The sequence below is a fragment of the Odontesthes bonariensis genome, chromosome 7, assembly GCF_027942865.1.
Source record: "Odontesthes bonariensis isolate fOdoBon6 chromosome 7, fOdoBon6.hap1, whole genome shotgun sequence".
Taxonomy (NCBI): domain Eukaryota; kingdom Metazoa; phylum Chordata; class Actinopteri; order Atheriniformes; family Atherinopsidae; genus Odontesthes; species Odontesthes bonariensis.
Genome location: NC_134512.1, coordinates 23660287 through 23683095, shown reverse-complemented (window position 1 = coordinate 23683095; position 22809 = coordinate 23660287). Strand labels below are relative to the sequence as shown.

General features: G+C 40.5%; 1 protein-coding gene across 1 annotated transcript; it reads left to right on the top strand.

The window, feature by feature from the left end:
* Positions 1-14475: 14475 nt before the first annotated feature.
* Positions 14476-22809, top strand: LOC142384176 (neuroepithelial cell-transforming gene 1 protein-like). The gene is made up of 12 exons (XM_075470203.1): positions 14476-14789; positions 16796-16862; positions 17089-17148; positions 18468-18575; positions 18679-18846; positions 18933-18995; positions 19100-19196; positions 19290-19366; positions 19529-19786; positions 19903-20073; positions 20192-20378; positions 21920-22809. The coding sequence occupies exons 1-12, from the start codon at positions 14650-14652 to the stop codon at positions 22249-22251; spliced, it is 1728 nt and encodes a 575-aa protein (XP_075326318.1). The 5' UTR covers positions 14476-14649; the 3' UTR covers positions 22252-22809.

The following is a 22809-nucleotide window of genomic DNA, read 5'->3' as shown; positions in this document are numbered from 1 at the left end:
GCCGTTAAGCTCCTTGTTAGAGAACAGCAACTTGTGCAAAAAGTACTGAAACACTGAACAGTTAGACATGTGCATTCAATAGTTTACAGAAGTTCACCTGTAAAGGTTTTAATGCATTTTAGATTCATTCTGAAATTTCACCCGAAAGCCAAATATCCCTAACTTTTTGAGTAGTGTATATCTATATATAGAGGTGTCCTTGGACACAATACTTAACCCATACTGCCCCTGGTCCATCATTCGTTAGTCTCAGGAAAATTGTTTGCTGACTGGGTAAATGTGAATGTATATATGGGCCCAAGTTCACATCAATTACTCTGACACTGCAGACACAACACGGTCATCAACAGCTACGAGTTGCTAATTCAATGACTTCCAACTGAGTCCCCTTACTAATATCTGTACATTTTGTTGCTGAATACAATAGTTTTGGTTTCAGCCGTACATATGCAGAAGTGTTTAGTTACTTAAACGTTTTTTAGTCTTTGAAGAAGTATTCATATCCCCATCACTCGTCAATACACTGTACAAAATAATACAAAGTTCTGACGTGTGTCCAGATTTAAAGTACGAGCAGAATTCAGCAAGTGTGCTCATTATTAGCTCTCTTTTGTTGTACCACTGGCTCCTTTTACTGATTCATAAACATGATGGAAATATTGAGACACTGTTTTTTGTTGAGATCCTAACAATTTTCACTGTTTCACATGCTTTTGGCAAGTTATAAATATAAAATTGTGAGATATGTTGCTGCAAAATGTACAAAGTGATCCAGTTTTATATTTAGTATCTTCAGCTATGAGCTAAACAGTGACTTGAAAGGCCACCTTTAAGATACAAGTGAATGTGCAACAAGCATTCAAAATCTGTTTTCACCTTGTTACATTTTCATTTGAGATGTAATGGTGTGAAAACGAACAGCAAAATGGCATCATACGGAAGAATTTGAGGTGTGCCTAGTTACATTTAAGCAAGTCTCTGGATATCAACATGAAAAGTTTCCAATCTTATGTCATTCTGATACTCGAGTTGAGTTAAAAACTGCAGTGCAAGTCGAGAACTATTTGTGTTAATGTGTAAGTGTTGTCATGTGATTGTAGGTACACCGTGTCCTCCTTCGTCAAAGGAGGAAGTGGGTGTCTGTATTTGTATTGTGGCGTGCGGGTGAAAAGGCTCTGTCAGTTTTTAATGTTTTACCATTGTGATGATAGCTTTGAGACCGTGCGTAACAATTTAAAATTTTGAACATTTAGCCCTTTAATTTTCTTTTTGCTTCAAAACCAAATGTATTGATTTTGTTAGTTTATCAAAGCCAATGGGATTCATTTTCTTATCAGTCATTGCAAGTGCTTCCTGTCACATCTCTGCCCTCTCAGAAAATTCCACAGAATCTGATGAACTGAGACACACACAAAGTGTTTGTTACCCTGCTGCAGTGCAGAGCAGCAGGCTCCACACATCTGCAGCCGCTCCTCGTACCAGTGAAGACTAAAAACAGAAGTGAAGCTGTGGTCTGCACACCAGCCCTGACGTCACGGTCAGCCACAGAGGAACGGTGACCAGCTCACAGAGTTTATCTGTGGTTTTCTGTTTGGATGAATACGGCTATACTCTAATTGCATTTGAGTGCAGAGCAGCAGGTTCAGATAACAGCACTGATCTGCCTGTTTTTGTGGGTGTTTGATCTTCTTTGTTTTTGTTATTCTCACTCAATGATTTCCAACTCCCTTTGGGAAATTATAACCATTTGTAAATTATTGCAGATGGTTATCTGCACAGCTGTTTCTCTGATGTCACTTGATTTCTGCTTTGATCCCGGACTGACTCACTGCTTGACTGTTTGTGTGGATACAATAATGACCATTCTTTGCACATTTTACACCTACGAGAAATAAATAACAATAATAATAATAAATAACTTTCAAAGTGAACTCAAATTCTTTGACATCTACAAAACAATTGGATGCATTTCCATGAAATTTTGAAAAGGCATCATAATGCTGAGGAATATCATTATGTCCTTGCTCCCAGTGTCACCATTAAGCTGGTTTTTGTTTTAACTTTAATTTCATGATTTAAGTTTACAATTTGTACTCGAGAGAAATGCCCCAAATCGAAGCACAATTGGGTAAAAGAATGATAACTTCTCTCATGCTTTGGTTTATGACCATTCAGTTGAAGTTGAAGCATGTGTTTGCAACTTGTGCACTGATAAAGTGGTTTAAAGACACAAAATGGAGAAATGCATGCTTGATATTAGGGAAGGTATCCATGTGCTGGCTCGTCCTTTTTACTGAGAGAGTCACTCTGCTGTCTTTTTGTTTCATGCACCTTCGTTCTTTTTCGTTTGGCAAAATAGTCCTTGGTTAACAGACAGGCACGACTTTGATGTAGCCAAGAGTCAAAACAGATGATCTGAGGTTTGACTCTTTAATCTTGGATGCCTTTGTCATATGTCGCAACTAAAACAGCCCATCAATTTGCCTTCTTTTAATTCATTTGAACTTATAAAGCCAGCTTTTTTTTGTTTTGTTTTTATGATCTCTGCTCAGAAGATAGGGTGCAAAGCTGCAGTTTCTATCAATTTGTTCAGCTGAAAGACTTCTCTTGCACTTCTGTAACCAACACTGACACTCTGATTCACAATGAGTTCACCACACTCCCAGTAACGTCTGAAAAATGTTGTCTGAAAACAATATGATTTGAAAGGGCAAAAAAAGAAAAGGCATTTGTATAGTTCTAAGGGTACAAAGTTGCTGCATTATTTGCCCTCCTCTGATGCCCCAGAGAGAGAGGGGGAAAAAAAGAAGAAAAATCAGCAGTGTAAGTAAATGAATTCCCTGAAGGCTGTAAAACACAGTCTTTATCTTGAGAAATACAAAGTGGAGAGATACAACACACCCAACAGTAAGTTAATATTGTGGGTGAGCATTAATAACAGATCGTTGTTCAGCTTCTCATAGTGTAAACGGTAATAAAAACGATCACAGCATATGATGGCTCAACAAGGAATTTCAAGAGTTGGGGGGGGGATAAAAAGAGATGCCTCAATAGAGGCGGTTGCTATGGAAACATAACTGAAACCAACACATATTCAAACTGAATTGACATTTTTATTTTTGCTTCATTATCTATTCAATGTGAAGTAACTGAATTAATTTGATTTGTCATATTTGAATGGGGGGGGGGGGGGGGGGGGGGGGGCGTGTAGTGCACAGAGTTCATCTAAAAACGTTTTTCATGGAAGAGTAGTTTTTTTTCAGGGAAATAGTCCATACAAGCCCTCATGTTCGGTTGCCTTTTTTTATTTATTTATTTTTCATTTTCTGATAGTCTACGCTCCCAGATCGCTTGAAAGCATTTAAGATGCTGCTACACACGAATATACAGAATCTTTCACTCTGCTCGCCAGAGGATGAAAATGTAGAGTTGTGAAGCATAAATAGATTTTTTTTTTAAATATCAGCAGAGCACGTTATGATGTACCAAATAAAATTGCCAACAAAAGGTAAAGGGGGCATGTGTTTGACTGTGTGTGCTGTGTGAGTCCAATTCCACAGATAATAGCCCACTTGGTTAGTCTTCACAGAAACCACATATAATGTCTGCAACAGCAGCATATGACAACTTTTCATCGGATAAAGCTACGGTCTAAGGACGCATTGCTGCTTGAAAAGGAAACTGCTCATCTTTTCTGCTGTTGGCGTGGGAGGTGTGCTTATGGCTTTGCTGAACAAAAGTGTGTTTAAAAGCTAAAGGGCCCCAAGTACACTGATCGTGATGTTGGCAGGTGAAACGGAGAAACTCAAATTCTAAGATCAGCAACGAATGGATTGAAATATTCAACATTAAGCTACTTTTAGAAGGTGAGGTTGTTATACAATCCACTCCTTTCTTTATTGGTGCTATAGTGATTACCAAGGACATATCTGAGACCTGCAGACTACTAGAATAGGATAGTTACATAACTCTGCTTTGTGTGAGAGTGTGTTTTGTGTTGTCATATTGCCCACTGGACCTAAGGGTGAGTGTGTTGTCTGATTGTATAATACCTTAGCAACTCTGCAAGGAACAGGGCATGCACATAGCGGGCTAAAATCCACTTGAGATGCAAATGGATTTATATGAGTCATGAAATAAACAAGAAATTGTGCCTGCTCTGCAGCTTACTGTTTAGTGTGTGTTAAATGTACATTCGATTACATCCATGTTTGTTTTTGTGGGATGGTCTCTGACCCTCCTCCCCCTGTCTGTACCAACATCTCATCCTGTCTTTGTGAGTCATTCCTCCCATATGTTCAACCTCCAAATCCCCCAACCCCGAAAAGGCACCTTAACTTTACTCTCTGCTCTCTGATCTGTTTACTGACTTTTGAAAACAATTTCTTAATTCTGTAACTCTAAGAAAACACAATGAGCCAAAAAAGTTGACATCAGCATTTGGACATTGGTAATTTTGCTGTGGAACTGCCATGACTTTTTGGGCCACTTGGGGGCAAAAACGGATTTCAAACGAATCTGATATATGTTATTGGCCGCTAATGTTGTTGATGCAAACATGTTAGCAAACGCATATCCCATTTTTTCTTCTCATTCTTTTTAAGGTTCCTTAAGTCTCCACTCTTAAAGGATATATTCTACTCTTTAGCCGCTAAAAGCTGCAATGTGTTAACCAGCTACTCTCTTAACTCTTAAGTTTCTTTTTTTTTTTTTTTTTTTTAATAAAAGTGGTGTCCTTATATTTCATTAGAAATTATGAAGTTGCCAGTACAACTAAAAAAAAAAAGTGTAGCATTTGTTATGCTTTATTGCCCTTACACAACCAAAACTTTTCTTAGTTTCTGTTGAAACTAGAGTTGTGGATTTATTTATTTTATTTAATTTTTTTTTTCAATTGTGGCATGTCACGCCCATGGACTTGTTTTTAGTTTTAGGTCACGTTTTTGAGTTTGAATCCATGTTTAGTTTTTCGGTTCATGTCTTAGTTTTCCCTGCACCCTGTTAATTAGTTCACTCACTGCACCTGTTTATTCCCCTCCAGCTGCACCTTGTCCCCAATCACGTTCACTCCCTATTTATGTTCTCAGTCCTTTTTGTTCATTGTGAGATTCTTACCCTTACCCATGATACCTGACCCTGCCTGCCTTGTTTCCCCATGTTCCACGTTTTTGCAAGCTAAGTATTTATTTATTTTTCCATTCATGCCATGTTTAGTTTCGTATTTTGTCACAGTTTGTTTTTTTGAATCCGGCTTAGCCGCGCCTTTTGTTGTCACTTTGTTTTTGGGAAATAAATCCAGTTTTTTGCTTTGAAAGTCCGCATCCGTGTCCCACATTCCCTTCACCCTCAACCCACACCTGACATGGCAAGTGTGGCAAGAATATCAATAAGCGCATTAATGAAAATGGAAAATGTACGATTTATTTTCTTGTTTTCCAACAAGAACAAATGAGGGAGCACATATAAATGTCCACATTAAGAAATCGCTGTTAATGGCTGGTTTCATTTACGTTATTTGTTTTAATTGAAAAGGATTGTATTTTATATCTGCATCATAATTACATAATACAAGATTATCTACACTTCATGTTCCCTGCAACTTGGTAGCAAACATATGTTCATTGGCCAAACTAAGCTGGAAAATCTGCTGGATGATGGCAAAAAGTAAAACTTTTTATCTAACTCTGTACCAAATTATTTTTTTTATAATTCAAGAGCATCCACACTGTCCTGGTACAGTTCAATAAGCACTGATTGTGTGTCAGTTCGGCGATTTGGGTCATGACTGTGAAATCTGCACTGAAATGGCCTCAGTAAACTTCATGTCTGTAAGCTGGTTTTCTATCAAAGAGGGAAGAAGGAAGGAAATGAGAGCCGGAAGACATATTCACAGTATCTCTGATTCTTCATGGGAATTTGCTCGGTGAGGCTGCTAGTGAGCATTGTTGTTCAAACGAGAAAATTAAATTGCTGGCTGTGGGACTTTAGACATCCAGAGAGAAAATCCTTGTGACGTTGTGCTTGACGATTCACATCCAAATGGAGCGATGTAGCAAAGAGAGAGCAGAGCCAGTGACAGCAGGTGCATAGACTCAGTTGGAGGAAGCTGGGTTTCTGACCATGCATCGAACTCTGGATGTTTCCTGTAATGACAGGGAGGAAGAGGAGGGTTTTGGGAAGAAATCCGGGCGAGACTTTGGTGTTACTCAGCCCTCATAGCCACTTCCTTTGGCATCTTCGGTGTGTGCAGATAAAAGGAGGAAAGAGAGCAAGTCATTGTGTGGTCAGATGACTCGCCATTAAAAATCGGATTCTGGGAAAAAAAGCACGTGGTTGGTGACGGGGGCTGGGCTTATGATTGCACATGTACGGATGTACTATGCCTTTGGTGCACGTCAGAGGCACAATTATTCTATTTCCCGTCACTAAAGGAATGAAGAGTGAGATTCCTGCTCTGTGAGTCGTGCCCTCTCACCTGCCACCTCCATCTGGATACTATTTCAGCCTTCCCTTTCCCCCTCAGCCGGGGAATTTCCAGTTTGTGCAGTTGTACTCAGGGAGGAAGTTACAGGCGCTGTGTTTGTTCAAACTGGACTGTTCTGTCAGATAGCTAATGTTGAGCTAATTTTAACAAACCCTTGTTCTCGTTTTCTCTAAATATGTAATCCAGCCATGAAATGTTGTTAAATTAGTTTTTAAGAAAAAAGGCATGTGGCGGCATGGACAAAACTAATATAGAGGACTGTATAGATAAGGGATGTTAGTGGGTTTATTACCTGTCTATAATGACGAGACCGTGGTCCTTTTCCTTGTAGGGTGTGTAATGTTTGCTTGTGTGTGGGTGTGTGAGCTCTAAGGCAGCAGCTACTGTGCATTCACTGTGTTTTCTGGGAATTTATCTTATAGGAACATGTTCAAAAGCTTGTTAAAAAAAAAAAAAAACATCAGATGTTGTCTGCTTTCTGTTTATATCCTCTATACATTACACTAATATGGATACAGCACATTCTGTCTGCACTTTAGTGTGCCTCTGTGTGTTTGCATGAGCGCATGTTGACTCACAGTTACAATAATGACTGTAGCAGAGCAGTGGATGAAAGGCTTATGCTGACTGTAAAGAGCTGAGAGAGATAGGCGAGAGGGCTGAGCTCTTAGCAGTATCTCTGCCTCATAACTCCTTGGCTGCTCAGCGTGCTCACACACACACTCACACACACACTCACGCTCACTCACGAAGCAAAGACAACCCTGAGATCTACAGCAGATACAGCTTAGAGTATTACAGGACACTTCCGTGCAGTACGGAGCAGGACCAGTGCTCAGTCGGAGCAGCAAGTGTGAAACATCTTCTGGGAGGGAGTACGGCTGCTGTAGCAAGATGACAGACCATTGCCAACAGGTTAGTGTTTATCACTGTTGTGATGTGTTTTATTATTTTTTTCATTTGTAAAGAAATGAAATGTGTTTCTTCTGTTTACTGTCTCACCATTTCACTTTGCATAATGTAGCAGTTTCGCTTTCAGTCTATTTTTGAACCACAGTCAGTCACCTGTGGACACACTGTGTGGATCATATCTTCAGACACTTGCCGTCACTTTTGTCGCTTCACCAGCTTAAAAATGAGGGGAGTGATCAATGTCTTGATATATGCCAGGGATAAGTCTCCACCATGTGGTCAACTGCCTCGTGCTTTAATGAGTGTTTGTTCCCACTAAAATCCAACTTTTAAAAGTATTTCCCTCACGGTTGCATTAAAAGCTACATTAAAAACATAAACGAGAAGAACGAGTCTGTGGTGATAAAGAGGTAATAAGTCACCGATCCTTTCAAGACGAGAACCAGCAGGACGAGAATTTGTTTCTCTAAGTTACTACCTTGTGATTGCAAATGCAGTTAGTCCTACTTTGTCTAAACAGTAATCTTTCCGTCTTCGCTCACAAGAAGACGGGATAGTTTGTGCCTCAAGGTTTAAAGCCCTTCCTTCAGGACTGAATAATTTTTTTTATGTATTTAGGTTCATGAATAATCTTTTCATATTCCTCTATCTGGACATAGCCCAACTGTGAATGCCAAGTGACCACACCTTGATCCTGTCCTACATTGGTGCAGGTATATATATATATATATATATATATATTTATTACAGTGGTAACAGAATCCTCTGCAAACCCCATTCTGTCTTTTAAATCCTTTGTGTGATTAAACCCTCCATTGTCTGCACAGTCACTGATCACAGGCAAGGCGATAAAGGTCCAGACTAATTAAAGGCTGACAGGCGCATCTTTAAAATCCCCTGGTTAGTCATCTCTGGGCATCAAACATGGTGACAGTTATTTTCATTTTATGACTAAAGTAATTCCATCACTGTCTCTCTTTTGCATTCATTCTGATACATAACCATCATCAACACCAGGTCTTCATACACATATATGTGTGTGTGTTCATAAACAAATGACAAAAAGACCATTTTATGAATCATTTGTCACAAGGCTCATTACTTTAAATCCAGGAAGCAGTGCTGCTGTCTGGGCATATGACGCACATCCTGTTTAAGCGTTTAGATCATGGACTGTAATTCACAGAGCTGATTTGAATATTTGTCATTGCCTTCTATTTTCCTAAAGAGCTAGAAATGAGTTCACCATCTCCTAGACTGTCCAGAGTCTTAAAAGGAACCTGATTCACAGATTGCTATTCCAGAACCCACTCTGTCACTGCTTAAACAGTCTAACATTTAGGAAAACACCTCTACCTGCTGTCTTTTTGTGAGTGAGACAAGAAGCTACAGCCACCTGCCGGTGGCTAAAGCTGGGGAAAACACTGATTGATGACGCTGCAGACATCAGGTGACACTCTAATCTACAAACCACTGAAACCACAACTTGCCAGCTTCGGGTTTTGTTCACCGTGAACATGACACAAAAGGTGTTCATTGTGAGAAATCTCTTTGATCATGATGTGTGTGTGTTTGTGTGTGTGTATGTCTTGTGTGCAAACTCACATGTTACAGAAGGAAATCTTTTTGAATGATCCACCAATATTTTATCTGCTTTGTTGCCTATCAGCAATTTGTCATAAGAAGGACTAATACTGTTAAATAATTAGTTAATTAATCATATTTAAGTGTATCTAACCCAAAGTACTCCCATCTGCTTGACGATGAACTGATCAAGTTCAACATCAGTGCCCGCTTTAAGAACACAAACATCAGATTGTCTTTGGTTGGGTCAACAAGTCCTCTGTGTTCATGTCTCTTCCTTCTGCCATCTCACATGCTTCCATATATTCAATAGTCGTACCTTCTGCCAATGACAGTAACTGCTAGCTTTGGCCCATGTCTGAACTCTCTGAAACACGTTGTGGAACATTTGATGAGGATATGAAGCTGTGGCTGGAGGCACACCACCTTCAGGAAGAGATTCATATCCTGCTCCTCCCTTGTGAGCCTCCACTGAGTTCTGCTCCCTGGATCCCGGTGATGTCCGACTGACTCACTCCTGCATAGAGGTGTCAGACGGCTGATGACACAGGCTGAAAATATTGGAGCGATGAGAGACAAATTGATAACTACCGGTGCTTTGGATGCCACCTGGGGCCGCAACTGTCATTTAGCAGTGTCATCACCCCAGTTTGGTAATGCAGAGCATTTACCATTAAGCCCAGAGGAGGGTACGATTTATTTTCTTTTTTAATTAATCTGTTGTGGGGTTTTTTTCTATGATGCACTGGGGCTAATTTTTTTTTTTTTTTCTTTTTAAAGAAAACAAGCATGATCATTTTCTCTGCTTGTTGATACGTTAAATAAGTGGTCAGGGACCACAGTAGGAGGGAGAGGGAAGAGGAGGTATGATAAACAGCTTGTCAGATGATAGACCTTCACCCTTTCAGTTTCTATTGAAATGAAGCCATCTGAAAGCAAATCTAACTCATTGCTCCTGCAGTTGAAGCAAGGTTACCAACCTGCTACTCCTAAAGGTTTTTTTTTTTTACCTATGGCTCGAATGTGATTATTCAACCTTGGCATGCAAATGGGTTTTGTTTTCTGTTACTTATCTGATTCTTCATGATTTCATGCCAGCAATGTCCTTGTGCCCTGCTTGGATGGTGCAGTATTTAACTTCATAAACAGAACTGAAATAAGCAATTGTCCCTGTGCCGGACAGTCAAGAGAAGAACAGCAGACAAGTGTTCAATCTACGTCTGTAACGGCTAATGTTCAGTTTGTCCTTTTCTTTTTTGAATCGGCTATACTTACGCTTGCCAAAATAGCTCAACCTATTGGTCTCATTCAGTCTGTTACAGAAAGCCAGCCGAGAAGACTGATGTACCTCATTACTGCAACCCAGACAAATGATTAACTTCGCTGTGCGAAAAAGACAGTAAATAAGAGCAAACAGCTAGCCTCGTGCTGTCCCAAAACCAAAAGATTAGCCTTCAAGCTTCTATACAGCTCACAAAGTGAACACTATTTCTAATATTTGTATTCCATATGGTTTCTTTTGTTTGTTTTAGACACTCTGGTTATTGTTACTTTAGTGTTCTTGGCTGGCTTTTTTTTTTTTCAACTGCCTTTCAGTAAAACTAAGCAAAAAGAGGGAAAGCATATTCCCTACATTCCACAGTATCAAGTTTGGTACCTTTCATTGTTATGTGTTTGTTCTGTTTGTTTTTTCACAACATCGTTGGATACAAAGTTTTAAAAGAAGAAAAGAAATGGCATCTATGGATGGGACAAGTCGGTCATTTCGGGGAATGCAAGGAACTTTGAAATCGCGATTGAAAAAAGTATATCTCGCAAGGGATTGACGTCAAAGTTGGGTCAGTGGTATGATTTTGATACAGATCTGTTGATAAGTTGTAGAGAAATCTTGCTGAGACACAAACAGACCAACAAACAAACTGTACCAACTACTACATAACACCCATGGGCAGAAATGAAAATGGGGTGAAAAGGTCCCCAAGGTGCTGAAATCTGATCCAAGAGGTCTGAACCAAGCACATGACATGTTGGGAGTGAAACCAGGCTTCTCAATAAAGTGTAGAGGTGCTGGTAGGTGAATTTTTATTTTTATTTTTTATTATTATTTATTTGTTTGTTTATTTGTTTGTTTAACTATATGTTATATTTAATAAATTGAAAAAGTACTCTCTATCAAGCTGATACAAAAGTGTTTTCATACTACTGTGACTCAAATTAACACATCTTAATTTTTTACATCCTGAAAGTTGATCTGATTTTTTACATTGTCCATTTTGTGCCATAGCAGAAGGAGAACTGACTCAAGGAAGTGGAATTCCCACCAAGCTTTGCTGATGCAGTGTCTCCAAAAATATCCCTTTGAACCCCACCAAGTTCACTATTGAATTTCTTTCACCCTCAGGAGTGTTTGGCTGTGGCTTACTACAGAAGCACCCCATCTACTGTCCGTTTATAACATGAGCCCACAGTGCCTCCATTTAATTCTAAGTTAACATCTGCCTTCACTTAAGGCTCACCAGTCCATGATACACAACATCAGGGAGCTTCTTTCTCAGTATTTAGTCTGTTTTGAGCTTGTTGTGTGAAGAACTGCTTTTAGTATTTAGTGCGTCTTGTTGTGTGAAGAACTGCACTCGGAAACTGATTTCATTTGGTGACGTAGATGTTTGTACCCAGTCTCTAGCACCACATGAAATCAGTGTTCTGGGAGGTGGACTACCAGCATGTACAGACTGTACATGAATAAACGGATGCCTGAAAGTAGGTCACACTTGTATGAATTACTGCACTGGACTGCTTTGTCACTAACTGCCCACAGCTGTCGTCCAGCTTCGTTGCCTTTTCCCTCCCTGTGTCTCAGCTCGGATGTACCTTTCTCATGAATCCATCTTTGTTTATTTATCTTCAGTTTCTAAAGTCAGACTCAGAAATGTGTTGCGACGAAATGTTCCCCCCTTGGTTTTTTTAATGCTGTTTTAATCTTAATGTGTTGTCAGACGTTTGAACTGTTTTGCTTTCATCAGCATTCTGCAAAATAGATTTGAAGTTGCAGCACCTTTTTTTTAAAAGGTAAATTAACCTTTGTTTTGTATTAATGAGGAGTGTATAACTTTTACGGGGCTTGTCTTTCTCTCTCTCTTTTTTTTTTTTTTTTTTTTTTAATCGCAATAAAGTCCTGAAAAACACCTACTGCATTATTACCTCTCAACTGTTTTACTCATCTGTACCCCTTACACGTTCCTTGATAACTGCATTATTTTCAAGTTTCTTGGCTCCGTGACTGGTTTACCTCGGACAATAAGCTGTTGGAAATATATTAGCAGCTCAAAAAAAGTTTAATTCCTATCAGCACCTCCTTCTTCTGGTTAGCAGTTAGCGGCCATCAGACTGCAGTGGGCCAGGAGCACAGTATTAGAACAGTTTATTTTTAGAGGAATATCCTCTCCTGTATCCAGTATTTTACGTCTTTACGTTTGTTTTCCTCATGTTTTTTTTTCTTATGATTCTAAAGGCTGTTGTCCTCTTGTTCATAAGGAATCACTTCAAAAGCTCTCTTCACCTTGACGTTATGAAGACACTACAGCAATGGGGTCATTCATTATAAAACCCATGATGGCTATGTTGTAAAATTGGTGGTCTCACCGAGACGATGATGTGCTCATTGAAGGACAGAGATGCAAGGTTCAAGGTTCCCATCAAGTCCTGTTTGACTGATGATCGAAATGCCCCATAGATGAGGGTCACATGGGTGGTTCGGGTGCCTAAAATTTCATCTCGGTTCTCAGCTGAAGGTGAAAAGATTGTTTATTGTATAGCTAAAAGCCTAGAAATGCCTAGATTATTTTCATCATTTCATTCAAAAGTTGACTTGTATTTAATTTACTAACTTGAATATAGTTCATGAATAATATATTTGGAAAGGGTAAGCATGAAACGAGTAGAGTCTCAGATAGGAAATCTGTGTAATATTGATATGATAAAACCCTTTTTTCTTAATATTACATCCCTGTCTATATGATTAAACATGTTTAGTGTGTGGATGTTACACTTGAAAAGCATCTGCATGAGATTTAAATAAGAGACACAGCTAAAAATCCTGCTGTAAGATTGATATCAGAATCAGAATCAGAATTACTTTATTAATCCCTTGCGGGAAATTCCTTTGTTGCAGTGCTCTCATTACAGAAAAAAGAAAAGATGAATAAGAATAAGATAGGGAAAAAATAAAAAAAAATCTCAATATGTACAAAAAAACAATAAACAGTCTTTACAATGCTAATCAGTGGCTAATTATTATTGTTATTGCACATGGTGAAGTAATGTCAGACACTGGAATTGTACAGTTTGATGGCCACAGGCAGGAATGACTTCCTGTGGCGCTCTGTGGTGCAGCGTGGTGCAATCAGTCTCTGGTTGAAGGTGCTTCTGTGGCTGACCACACATCGTGAAGAGGATGTGCAGGATTGTCCAGCATGGATTTTATCCTGGACAGCATCCTTCTGTCTGACACTACTGTCCGACAACCTAGCTGGCTTTGCGGATGAGTTTCCTCAGTCTGTTGGCGTCCTTCATGCATTCAGATTTTTCTCTAAAATGTCATCCACGTCTCTAAGATGAAATAAGTCCACTCTATATACTTACAGTATGTGAGAAATTTTACCCTCTGGCATTAAATCACGTCTGTCAGCAAACGCCCATTCTTTAGTCCTTCGGGTTAGCTTGTAAACCCTGACAGCCTGTGTTGTCCTCCATCTCTCTGTAGGCCCACAGTCAACTTCACTGTGCTCTGCAGAGCTCAGCACAGCTGAGGTAATACAAAAACAAACTTCAAGGATACGAGGAATTCAACTGTGGTCAAGGTCCCTTAACAGACAAAAGAAGCAGCGATATTCATAAAACAGACGTGAAACGTTTAGACCACAGAACAAGAAAAAGAAGTGCAAAGGTTGTAAGTAAGTGATGACTGATGAAAACCATATAGTATGAATAATTACCAGTTAATTTGCTTATGTTTTGAGGCCCTGGTCTCTTATTTCACCATAAAGCCCACATTAGATTTCCCTGTGTGCACCAGAAACCATCCATTGCTCTACATTAAGAGATGCTATCGTTGAAACTGTCCAAAGAGAACTTTCACAATTGCCAATATGACTTTTATTTCACTTTTGTCTTATCAAAATTATCCTATTTGTGGTATAAAAATATCACTATGGGGAATTACATATATAAAATTAAGTAAAAACAAGTGTTTGTGAGTTTCACAAGGAACAGTTTATGATAATTCTCCCCAGTCTTGCACTCTGAAGTAATATGAGGCAACAGGTTTCGTACTGTCCAGCGTAGGTTACCACACAGATAACATATTTTTAATTATTCCCATTTGGCCACTTTCAATTTAAGCGCTCTTCTTTCAAGGTCCTTTCACACATTGGCTCCTCCCACCTCCTGGTATTTTAGCGGCTGAGCTCCGACTCGTCTCGTGATTGGCCCATTTCTAACAATCCGCCATATTCAAACTTCCGCCGTGGTGTGTGTCCCTGTTGTCATCAATCTCCTGCTTTCTTTGTGTACATCAGGCCCGTTTTTATCCGTGTGGGCTTCGTCTCTTGTTCATTTACTCGTAATCACATTTCGGTACAAGTGATTTCGAAACGGAACCAGCCGCAAAAATGGATGAAAGCGAAGAAATTGGCGGAGTAACGACGGAAAACAACAAGCAGAAACTGCGCAGGATGTCATCGAGGACGTCTAATACCAGTGTCACTGCAGAGCCGTCTCCTCAGAGATTACGGAGGAACAACTCAAAGAAGTACGTCAATGTGGAAGAAAGAATACATCTTTTTTCGTTTTATAGCACTTTGGGATATACTTCGACGGTAAAAATCAGTTTTATTACGAGATAAAGATGCACAGAAAGCTGTTGGGCAGGGCTGGTAGTAACCGGCAAATGGGCCGTTCAGGTACACCTCGGAAGTTATAGGCATAAGTTATGCGACCATTACCTCAATGTTTATTTACCCCGATGTTTATTTACCCTAATGTTTATTTACCCTAAAAAGTAACCGAAAAGTAATTTACCACGGTCTCTCCATAAAGAGGCGTCATAAAGTGCTACACGTGCATTTGATAATGAAAATGGACTTGATTTCATTTGAGCATATTTCACGTCAATCATAGACTAGAAAAATACTTTATTCATGCCCCAATGGGGAAAATTCAAATTAGTAGTATAAAAATCGTATAAAATCGAAATAGTATAAAATCATGTAGACTTAAAGGGATAGTTCGCCTCTTTTGACATGAAGCTGTATGACTTCCCATACTAGCAATATCATCTATGAACATCTTCTTACCCCCTGCTATGTCCTGTGAGCCGAGTTCCAGCCTCGTTTTGGCGCTGACAAAGGTAGTCCGGCTAGTTGGCTGGGGTCACAAAAATAAAGCGTTTTGCTTCTCAAAACAATATGCGTTCAAAAGAGTAATACATTTGCATCACAAAATCGTTGTGCATGAAAAAGTCAGACCTCACAATCGCTTGGCGCTATTTTTGCCTCCCTTGATCAATTAGTCCAATGTAAACCGTGCAGACCGAAGTGCAGACCGAGCAGTCCCCTGCTTCCGAGCAGCAAACACCGTAACAGGTGCGGCTGTCGGCAGGTGGCTGCACGCATTGATATCAAGGGAGGCAAAAATAGCGCCAAGCGATGTGAGGTCTGACTTTTTCATGCATAACTACTTTGTGATGCAAATGTATTACTCTTTTGAACGCATATTGTTTTGAGAAGCAAAACGCTTTATTTTTGTGACCCCAGCCAACTAGCCGGACCACCTTCGTGGACCCCAAAACGAGGCTGGAACTCGGCTCACAGGACGCAGCAGGGGGTAAGAAAATGTTCATTAATGATATTGCTAATATGGGAAGTCATACAGCTTCATGTCAAAAGAGGCGAACTATCCCTTTAAACATGTCAAATATAAATTGCGATATGTGTTGTTGTGATGGGGGTTTTGGCTGAATACAGTTGCATTGTTAACATGTTTTTCTTTTTCAATCCTCACCCTAAGGTAGATGTATTTTTATTTTCAGATGTGCCCTGCAGTTGTATTTGTACTTGCAGACTTGTAGCAATGCCAACAGTGCAGCAGACATGGGTTACAAAAAATACTTTATATGTTTGAACATTCCTTAGCGATATCGATGCATTCCCCACATGGAGCGGCTTGGAAAATCAACAGTGTGCCACAAATGATGTAGAAGCTAGTAATTTCTGATGTGCTGTCCCCTGCTGAGATATGGCAGAAATGTATGCATTGCAAGTACAAAGTGCACACATGTCCTCATGTGATGAGCACAAATATAAAGTCGTGTAGCTGTGTGTTCAGCAGGCCTTGACACCCCCCTCTGTGTGTCGTGACACTTTGTAGCTTCATTGCTTCGTCAATATAATGTAATCTACTTTTTTTTTCCTGCAGCAGTGCAGCTCCTTATATGGATTCAAATGTTTCAATCTCTCTGTCACACCACGGTATCTGTCATATTTGAAACATAACATGAAATAACTGGGAGAAGAATGTCCTGAATGTGGCCTCAATCTAACTGTCACTGCTGTGAGCCCCTGCGGATGATGTGAAAAGCAATTTATAGAAATGCCTACATTTTTCTTTTGTGTGCCTCTGTCCTTTTTAGATCAAATTGACTTGCTGATGCTGACAAACCAGAATACAGCAAGCAGCCGTTTACTCATGAAATAGTTTTTATTTTTTACTTGTTTTCACTGTGCGAGGCTAATAAAGCTTTTATCTCATCTCTTGTAGACCTCCACTGCAGAGGGGGAGCTCCTTCACCTTTCTCACACCTGGGACTCCGTGGGATTTCAGCCTAGTGAGTTAATGCTCCAGCTCCATTATTATTGATTTTAATAATTGTGGTCTTACACAATATTTGGAAACTGGAATACTGCCATGAGTCGGGCATGTTTCTCCATTTGAAGCTGTATTTTAGAGTTTGCTCAGCATTTCGTCATGCCACGAGTGTTGGGATTGCTGCATAATGTTTGCTTGAATATTCAGCAGCTTTTCACCCGGTGTGTTTGCTTTTGCTTCTGCAGAAAAGAAAGCGCAAAGAGAAGGAGGACGACACTGTCAGTCTCTCCAGCTTCGACCTCAAGGTGAGACCGCCTCCTCTCTGTGCGCGGCAGCTCGAGCGAGCACCCTCAAACGCATCCGCACAATAAACTTTAATCCCTCTGCATGACTCAGGGTTTCACCACAGGCAGCCATGAGTGTTCTCGTTTGTGATGAGCTCAGGATAATCCTGCTGTCTCTTAGACTGGCACAAGCGCTCCGTGTCTGAGAAAAATATGGTGACAAAAAAAATCGAGCCACGTCATCCCTCAGTATTATGACAAGTCTCTTGGTGCGGAAATTGTGACGAATCCAGGTTTCAGCTCAGTATATCTTCGAAAGGGGCTTATTCACTTTCCTCACAATATCACCAACTTGCATTTTTGCTTGAATGCAAAAGAAAAAATCTTAAATTGAAAATATATATTATGTTTTAGATTAGTGGAATAAACTATTTGAATTTGAATAGGCAGCTAGACAGCAGGGCTTTACAACATCATAATAATTTCTCAGTGAAAATGATTAAACCTTGCTGAGTATCTGAGGGTTAATGCATTAAAAGTTTACTCAAATCAATTCTGCTGCATGTTATTTGTTTGAAAGGCTACCAAATGGCTGCAAAATTCCATTAAGCTGTCGGGCATTCACTTTTAAAAAGAGAAGCTGCTTCTTATATAAATCCCAGATATGAAGGTAGTTTAAGGTGGGTAACAGAGGACAAAGTAGATTGAGAAAAGAACCGTCCCTACAGTAAAGCATGGAAGTATGTCTATCCTGTTGTGAGGGAGTGAACTTGAGCTGACGGGCATTTAGGCTTCTTTGAGATACCAAATCTGTATGAGGGGAATCTTGAGGACCTCGGCACATAAACTAAAGCTCGGTTATTTAGTTATTGTGCTTTTCAGCTCATGAATCGGTTTGGTTCACGAGACGTTCCTGAATTGTGTTGGCGAAATTCTTATTTCACAGATTAAAATCTCTGGCAACATCCAAGGAAGGAAAGAAAGAATATTTGAGAGCGAGACACTTTTGGTCTCACTGTCGATATCTGTTGGAGGTCGTGAATGTTTTGTTTGAGGTTGGATCATTTTGCTTACGGTGCTTTTTGGAGAAAACGTAACTATAAAGAAGTTTAATAAAATATATAGTTTAAACTGCATATATATGAAAACCTATCAGTGCCTCTTTCATTAATATCACTCTTTCAGCTTAACTTTGGGAACATCTCAGTTTTTGAATTCCCCCCACTGGGGTATGAATAAAGTGTTTTTCTATTTGTTATTATTTAATATTTCTGTGGAAATACAGGATACTATACTATTCAGTAAAGGTTTAACTGAATAAAGGTTATTGTACTTTACAGGAACCCAATAACAAGCGTGTGCGCCCACTAGCCAAAGTTTCATCCCTCGTCAACCTGATATCTCCCTCAAAGAATGGCGCCGTGCGGCGCTTCGGCCAGACCATCCAGGTACATAACCAGCTGGTGTGACACCTAGTCTAAAAACGTGAATTTTTTTATGTGTATTGCCATAAAATGTACAGATTTTAAAAAAAAATATTATTCTTTCTAGTCAATGTCATTACGTGGTGAAACCAAGTCACCAGGAATGACTCTCAAAACCGGCAGCAAGGCTTCAGGGCCGACTCCCACCAAACGCCGAAACAGCACGCTGTGGTCCGAGACGCTGGACGTCCATCAGAAGAGCGCCTTCTCCACTAAAGAGATCAAGAGACAAGAGGTCACGCAGCTCAGTGTTTTTGAGAGTCTGAAGAGTATGAGAGCAGGAAAAAGTAACTTCTCTTGTGTTTCCCATTCATCTTCCAGGCAATTTATGAACTTTTCAGGGGAGAGCATGATCTCATCGAGGATCTCCAGCTGGCAAGAAAGGTTGGGAATATTACATCTAATTTAAAAAAAAAAACAAAAAAAAAACTTAATTTTCCCTTTGAATACTTTTCTTGCAACCACACTGCTGTGTTTCTCCCATTCAGGCTTACCATGATCCCATGCTAAAGCTGTCCATTATGACGGAGGAGGAACTAGCCCACATTTTCGGCGACCTGGATGCGTACATCCCCCTGCACAAGGGTGAGCTGCTCCGCACCGGTGTCTGCCTTAAAGTGGTATAGTCAAGACAGTGCGTCTAACCAGTTTGATTGTGTTTTTTTTTCTAATCTGCAGACTTACTGGTAAAGCTGACAGAGGAAACTGGCCCTGATGGAACAGTGGCTCAGATCGGGCAGATAGTAATAGACTGGGTGTGTATTCAGTCAAAGCAAATAAACTGGATGAGACCGAGTTTCTGCAGGGTTCTCCAAGTTGAATTAGCAGCTTTGTAAAACGCAGACGCTTTGTAAATTAGCATAACCATATGCAAAAGCGTTTTTAAAAACTCTGCCAATGTTACCTCGTCCTCTCAGCTGCCTGGTCTGAACGCTTACAAGAACTACTGCAGCAACCAGCTTGCAGCCAAAGCCCTGCTGGACCAGAAAAAACAGGACAGGCGGGTCCAGGACTTCCTGCAGCGCTGTCTGGAGTCACCCTTCAGCAGGAAGTTGGACCTCTGGAGCTTCCTCGACATCCCGCGTTCCCGCCTGGTGAAATACCCACTGCTGCTGCGAGAGATCCTCAGACACACTCCTCCCGATCACCCCGACGTCACCAGTCTGGAGAGAGCTGTATGTTATCAATATCCCACATAATCCACAGCAACAGAGCTTGATTTTAAAGCACATTTTACTTTTATGATTTGATTGTTGGTGCTGTGCCAAATAGTCCTCTTTTTATTGTCCAGATCACTATAATCCAGGAGATTCTGTCTGATATCAACGTGAGAAATGGGGAGTCTGAGTGCCAGTATTACATAGACAAATTGGAGTTTCTGGATGATAAGCAGCGGGACCCTCTCATAGATAACTGTAAGACACTGCTATGTCACGGTGAGCTGCGGACCAAGAGCGGTTCTGTGAGTATTAGGGTTTTTTTTTCTCCTTATCACCATTATCATGTAGTAAATGTATTATCTGCATGCTGTTTATATCATTTAACCCCGTTCTTCATTCTCTATGAACATGCTGTTTCAGAGGCTACACGTGTTCCTCTTCTCTGAGCTGCTGGTCCTGACCCGACCGGTGACGCGTAACGACAGGAGCTGCTTCCAGGTGTATCGACAGCCCATCCCGGTGCTGGACCTGGCTCTGGAGGACCTGCAGGATGGAGAGGTCCGCATGGGGGGGTCCTTCAGGGGGGCTTTCAACAATGGAGAGAAAGGTGAGTTAAGAAATGCTCTACACAGAAGTTAATGCTGTTCTATTTTCGTTTGGTTTTCCACAAGATTAAACAGAAGTGGTGCCCTGTCCCTCTGTGATGGTCAGCTTTACACGGCGCCATTATCGTAATCTGCACAACATTCTGTCATGATCTGTCTGTCATTCTGTAGAATACGAAGTAGAGAAAAGGTCCAGCGCAACATGCAAATGTGAGCTAAGTAATACATCCATCTAAATCTGAAATCTTTCAGAATTGGGACTGTTGGTTGGACAAACTAATCCTAAAACGTACCCTTGGGCCCTGAGAGATTTTTCATTGACATTATCAAGACTAAAGAAAAATAATCCACACCCTGAAATAATGACGTATTTCTGCCTGAACGTGATTTATCATTACAGTATAAATGTGTCCTGCCCATGCTTTAGATTGTCAGTGTTTTTTAAACCGGCGCTCAGTACGTCTAAACATGCCTAAGCTGTGAGTGGGAGTTATGAAGGGATGGAAGGACTTCAACAGTAAACGCATTGTTAAACTTGCTGTTGAGCAATCCAAATGAATCAAGTGAACCACAGAGCTGTCGGTGATCACTGTTGGATTTATTGCTGATTCTCAGACTGTTGATGAAAGTAATTGTAACATTTTGCTTTTACTTCAAAATTATTTAGAGTCTTGTTCGCCTCTTTATGATGTGCAATACATGCTCAATAGGGTACAGAACTAGACCGCAGACAGGCCAGTCCAGCAAACACAGTCGGTGTCTATGAAGCCAGTAGATGGAAGCCGTGCAGAACAAAATGTGGTTTTATGCTGCTGAAATAACCACGGACCTCCCCATTTTCCAATATATGCCTCTGCTTCAGCGGTACCTTCACACATATGCAAGTTGTCCATGCCATGGACGCTGATGCACACCAATACCATCAGAGATGGCGCCTTTACAGATAACAGAAGTATGAGGGTCAGGCAGTGAGGGCTCGAACATCCAACTGGAGTTATCATCCTTGGCCTTTACCCACTGAAATTCCCTGAATCTTTTTACGATATTCTGCGCCGTAGATGTTGAAAGACGCCGCAAAAGTGTCCAAAATGTTCCAGTGAATGAGGTTTGCGTATTGAGCTGGTCATTTGCTCAGTGCTTCTGTTTATCAGCCAGTTACTGATGTTACCTGCTGTTTGGTGCAGAGCAGGCAGTGTACTCTGTGTTCATTAGAGCTTTTTCACGGAGTGCCATTAAAACAACAGTGGTGAGGAGGACAGCAATGCTTTGACTATGTCAAGCTATAGGCTGTAAAATCAGAGCCACTCATACCCTGCAGAGCGCTGACTGGACCTCCTGCTGCTGGGAAGAATAACAATAAATACCACGAAGAAAGAATAAGCATATTCTTGTTTGTTATTTGAGAATTTATGATCCTTTCAGCTTTTGGTTATGAAGCTTTTTTTTTTTTTTTTTTTTTTTTTTTTCTCTTGGAGGTTTTTCCAAACTATGCAGCCTAAACTCTGTTTCATCAGGCCTGTTTCTTTGCTTTCTGCATCTTTAGCCAAGAATGTTTTCCGCGTGAGCTCTGTGGATCCATCCCACGGCCAGTCCCACACTCTGCATGTCAGTGACGTCTACCGCAAGCAGCAGTGGCTCAACTGTCTGCGCACCGCAATAGCCCAACAGCAGGGGGCTCCTGCCAGAGCTCAGCAGGAGGAACCTGTCCGGACGAAACGCCGCTCCTCTGCCATCTCAGCCGCGATCTGCGACGATGAGACCAACGAGAACTCCCCGCCTGTCTCTGGCCATAAACTCAGGCGTCAGACGCTCTCCAAAACCAGACTGGACCCGAAGTTACAAGAATCCAAAAGGAGGAAGGAAACTGATGTGTAAACGTACAATCCTCTCAGATGGACACATCCGCTCCATGTGTCCTGTTTGATCATGTTTGTTTGTCTGCAGATTTTTCAGCGGCCCCCTCTATCATGCTCTGTAGCTGCACTGAAAAACCTTCCCAGTCGCTTCCGTCCTAATGTGTCAAGTTTTTGTCGTTAAAACGTGTGATTAGTTTACAAAAAAGTGACTATACTTGACTGTATGTGTACACCAGCTAAATATGCGTTGAATTAAAATTTTGTGTATGTCCAAACGACTTTTTAACCACTTGTAGCTCTTCAGTTTCATTCCATAGTCGATGTATTTAAACCGCCTCGGTGAAATGTGTGAAGCTGTCCATTTTAAGTGTTCTGTGTAAAGATAAGGGATCAAGAAACGGATACTGCAACATCTGAGCTGTGAAGAGGCAGCTGTTTCTGTGACATCAGTCTAAAAATAATTAAGATTTGATGCAAGATGGGGAGCAAAATGGAAGATAAAAACTTTTCTCTGAAGACTATCAAATGTATACAGAAACAAATCTGTCTGTTGTGAAAAAAGTAAAACATTTGCTTT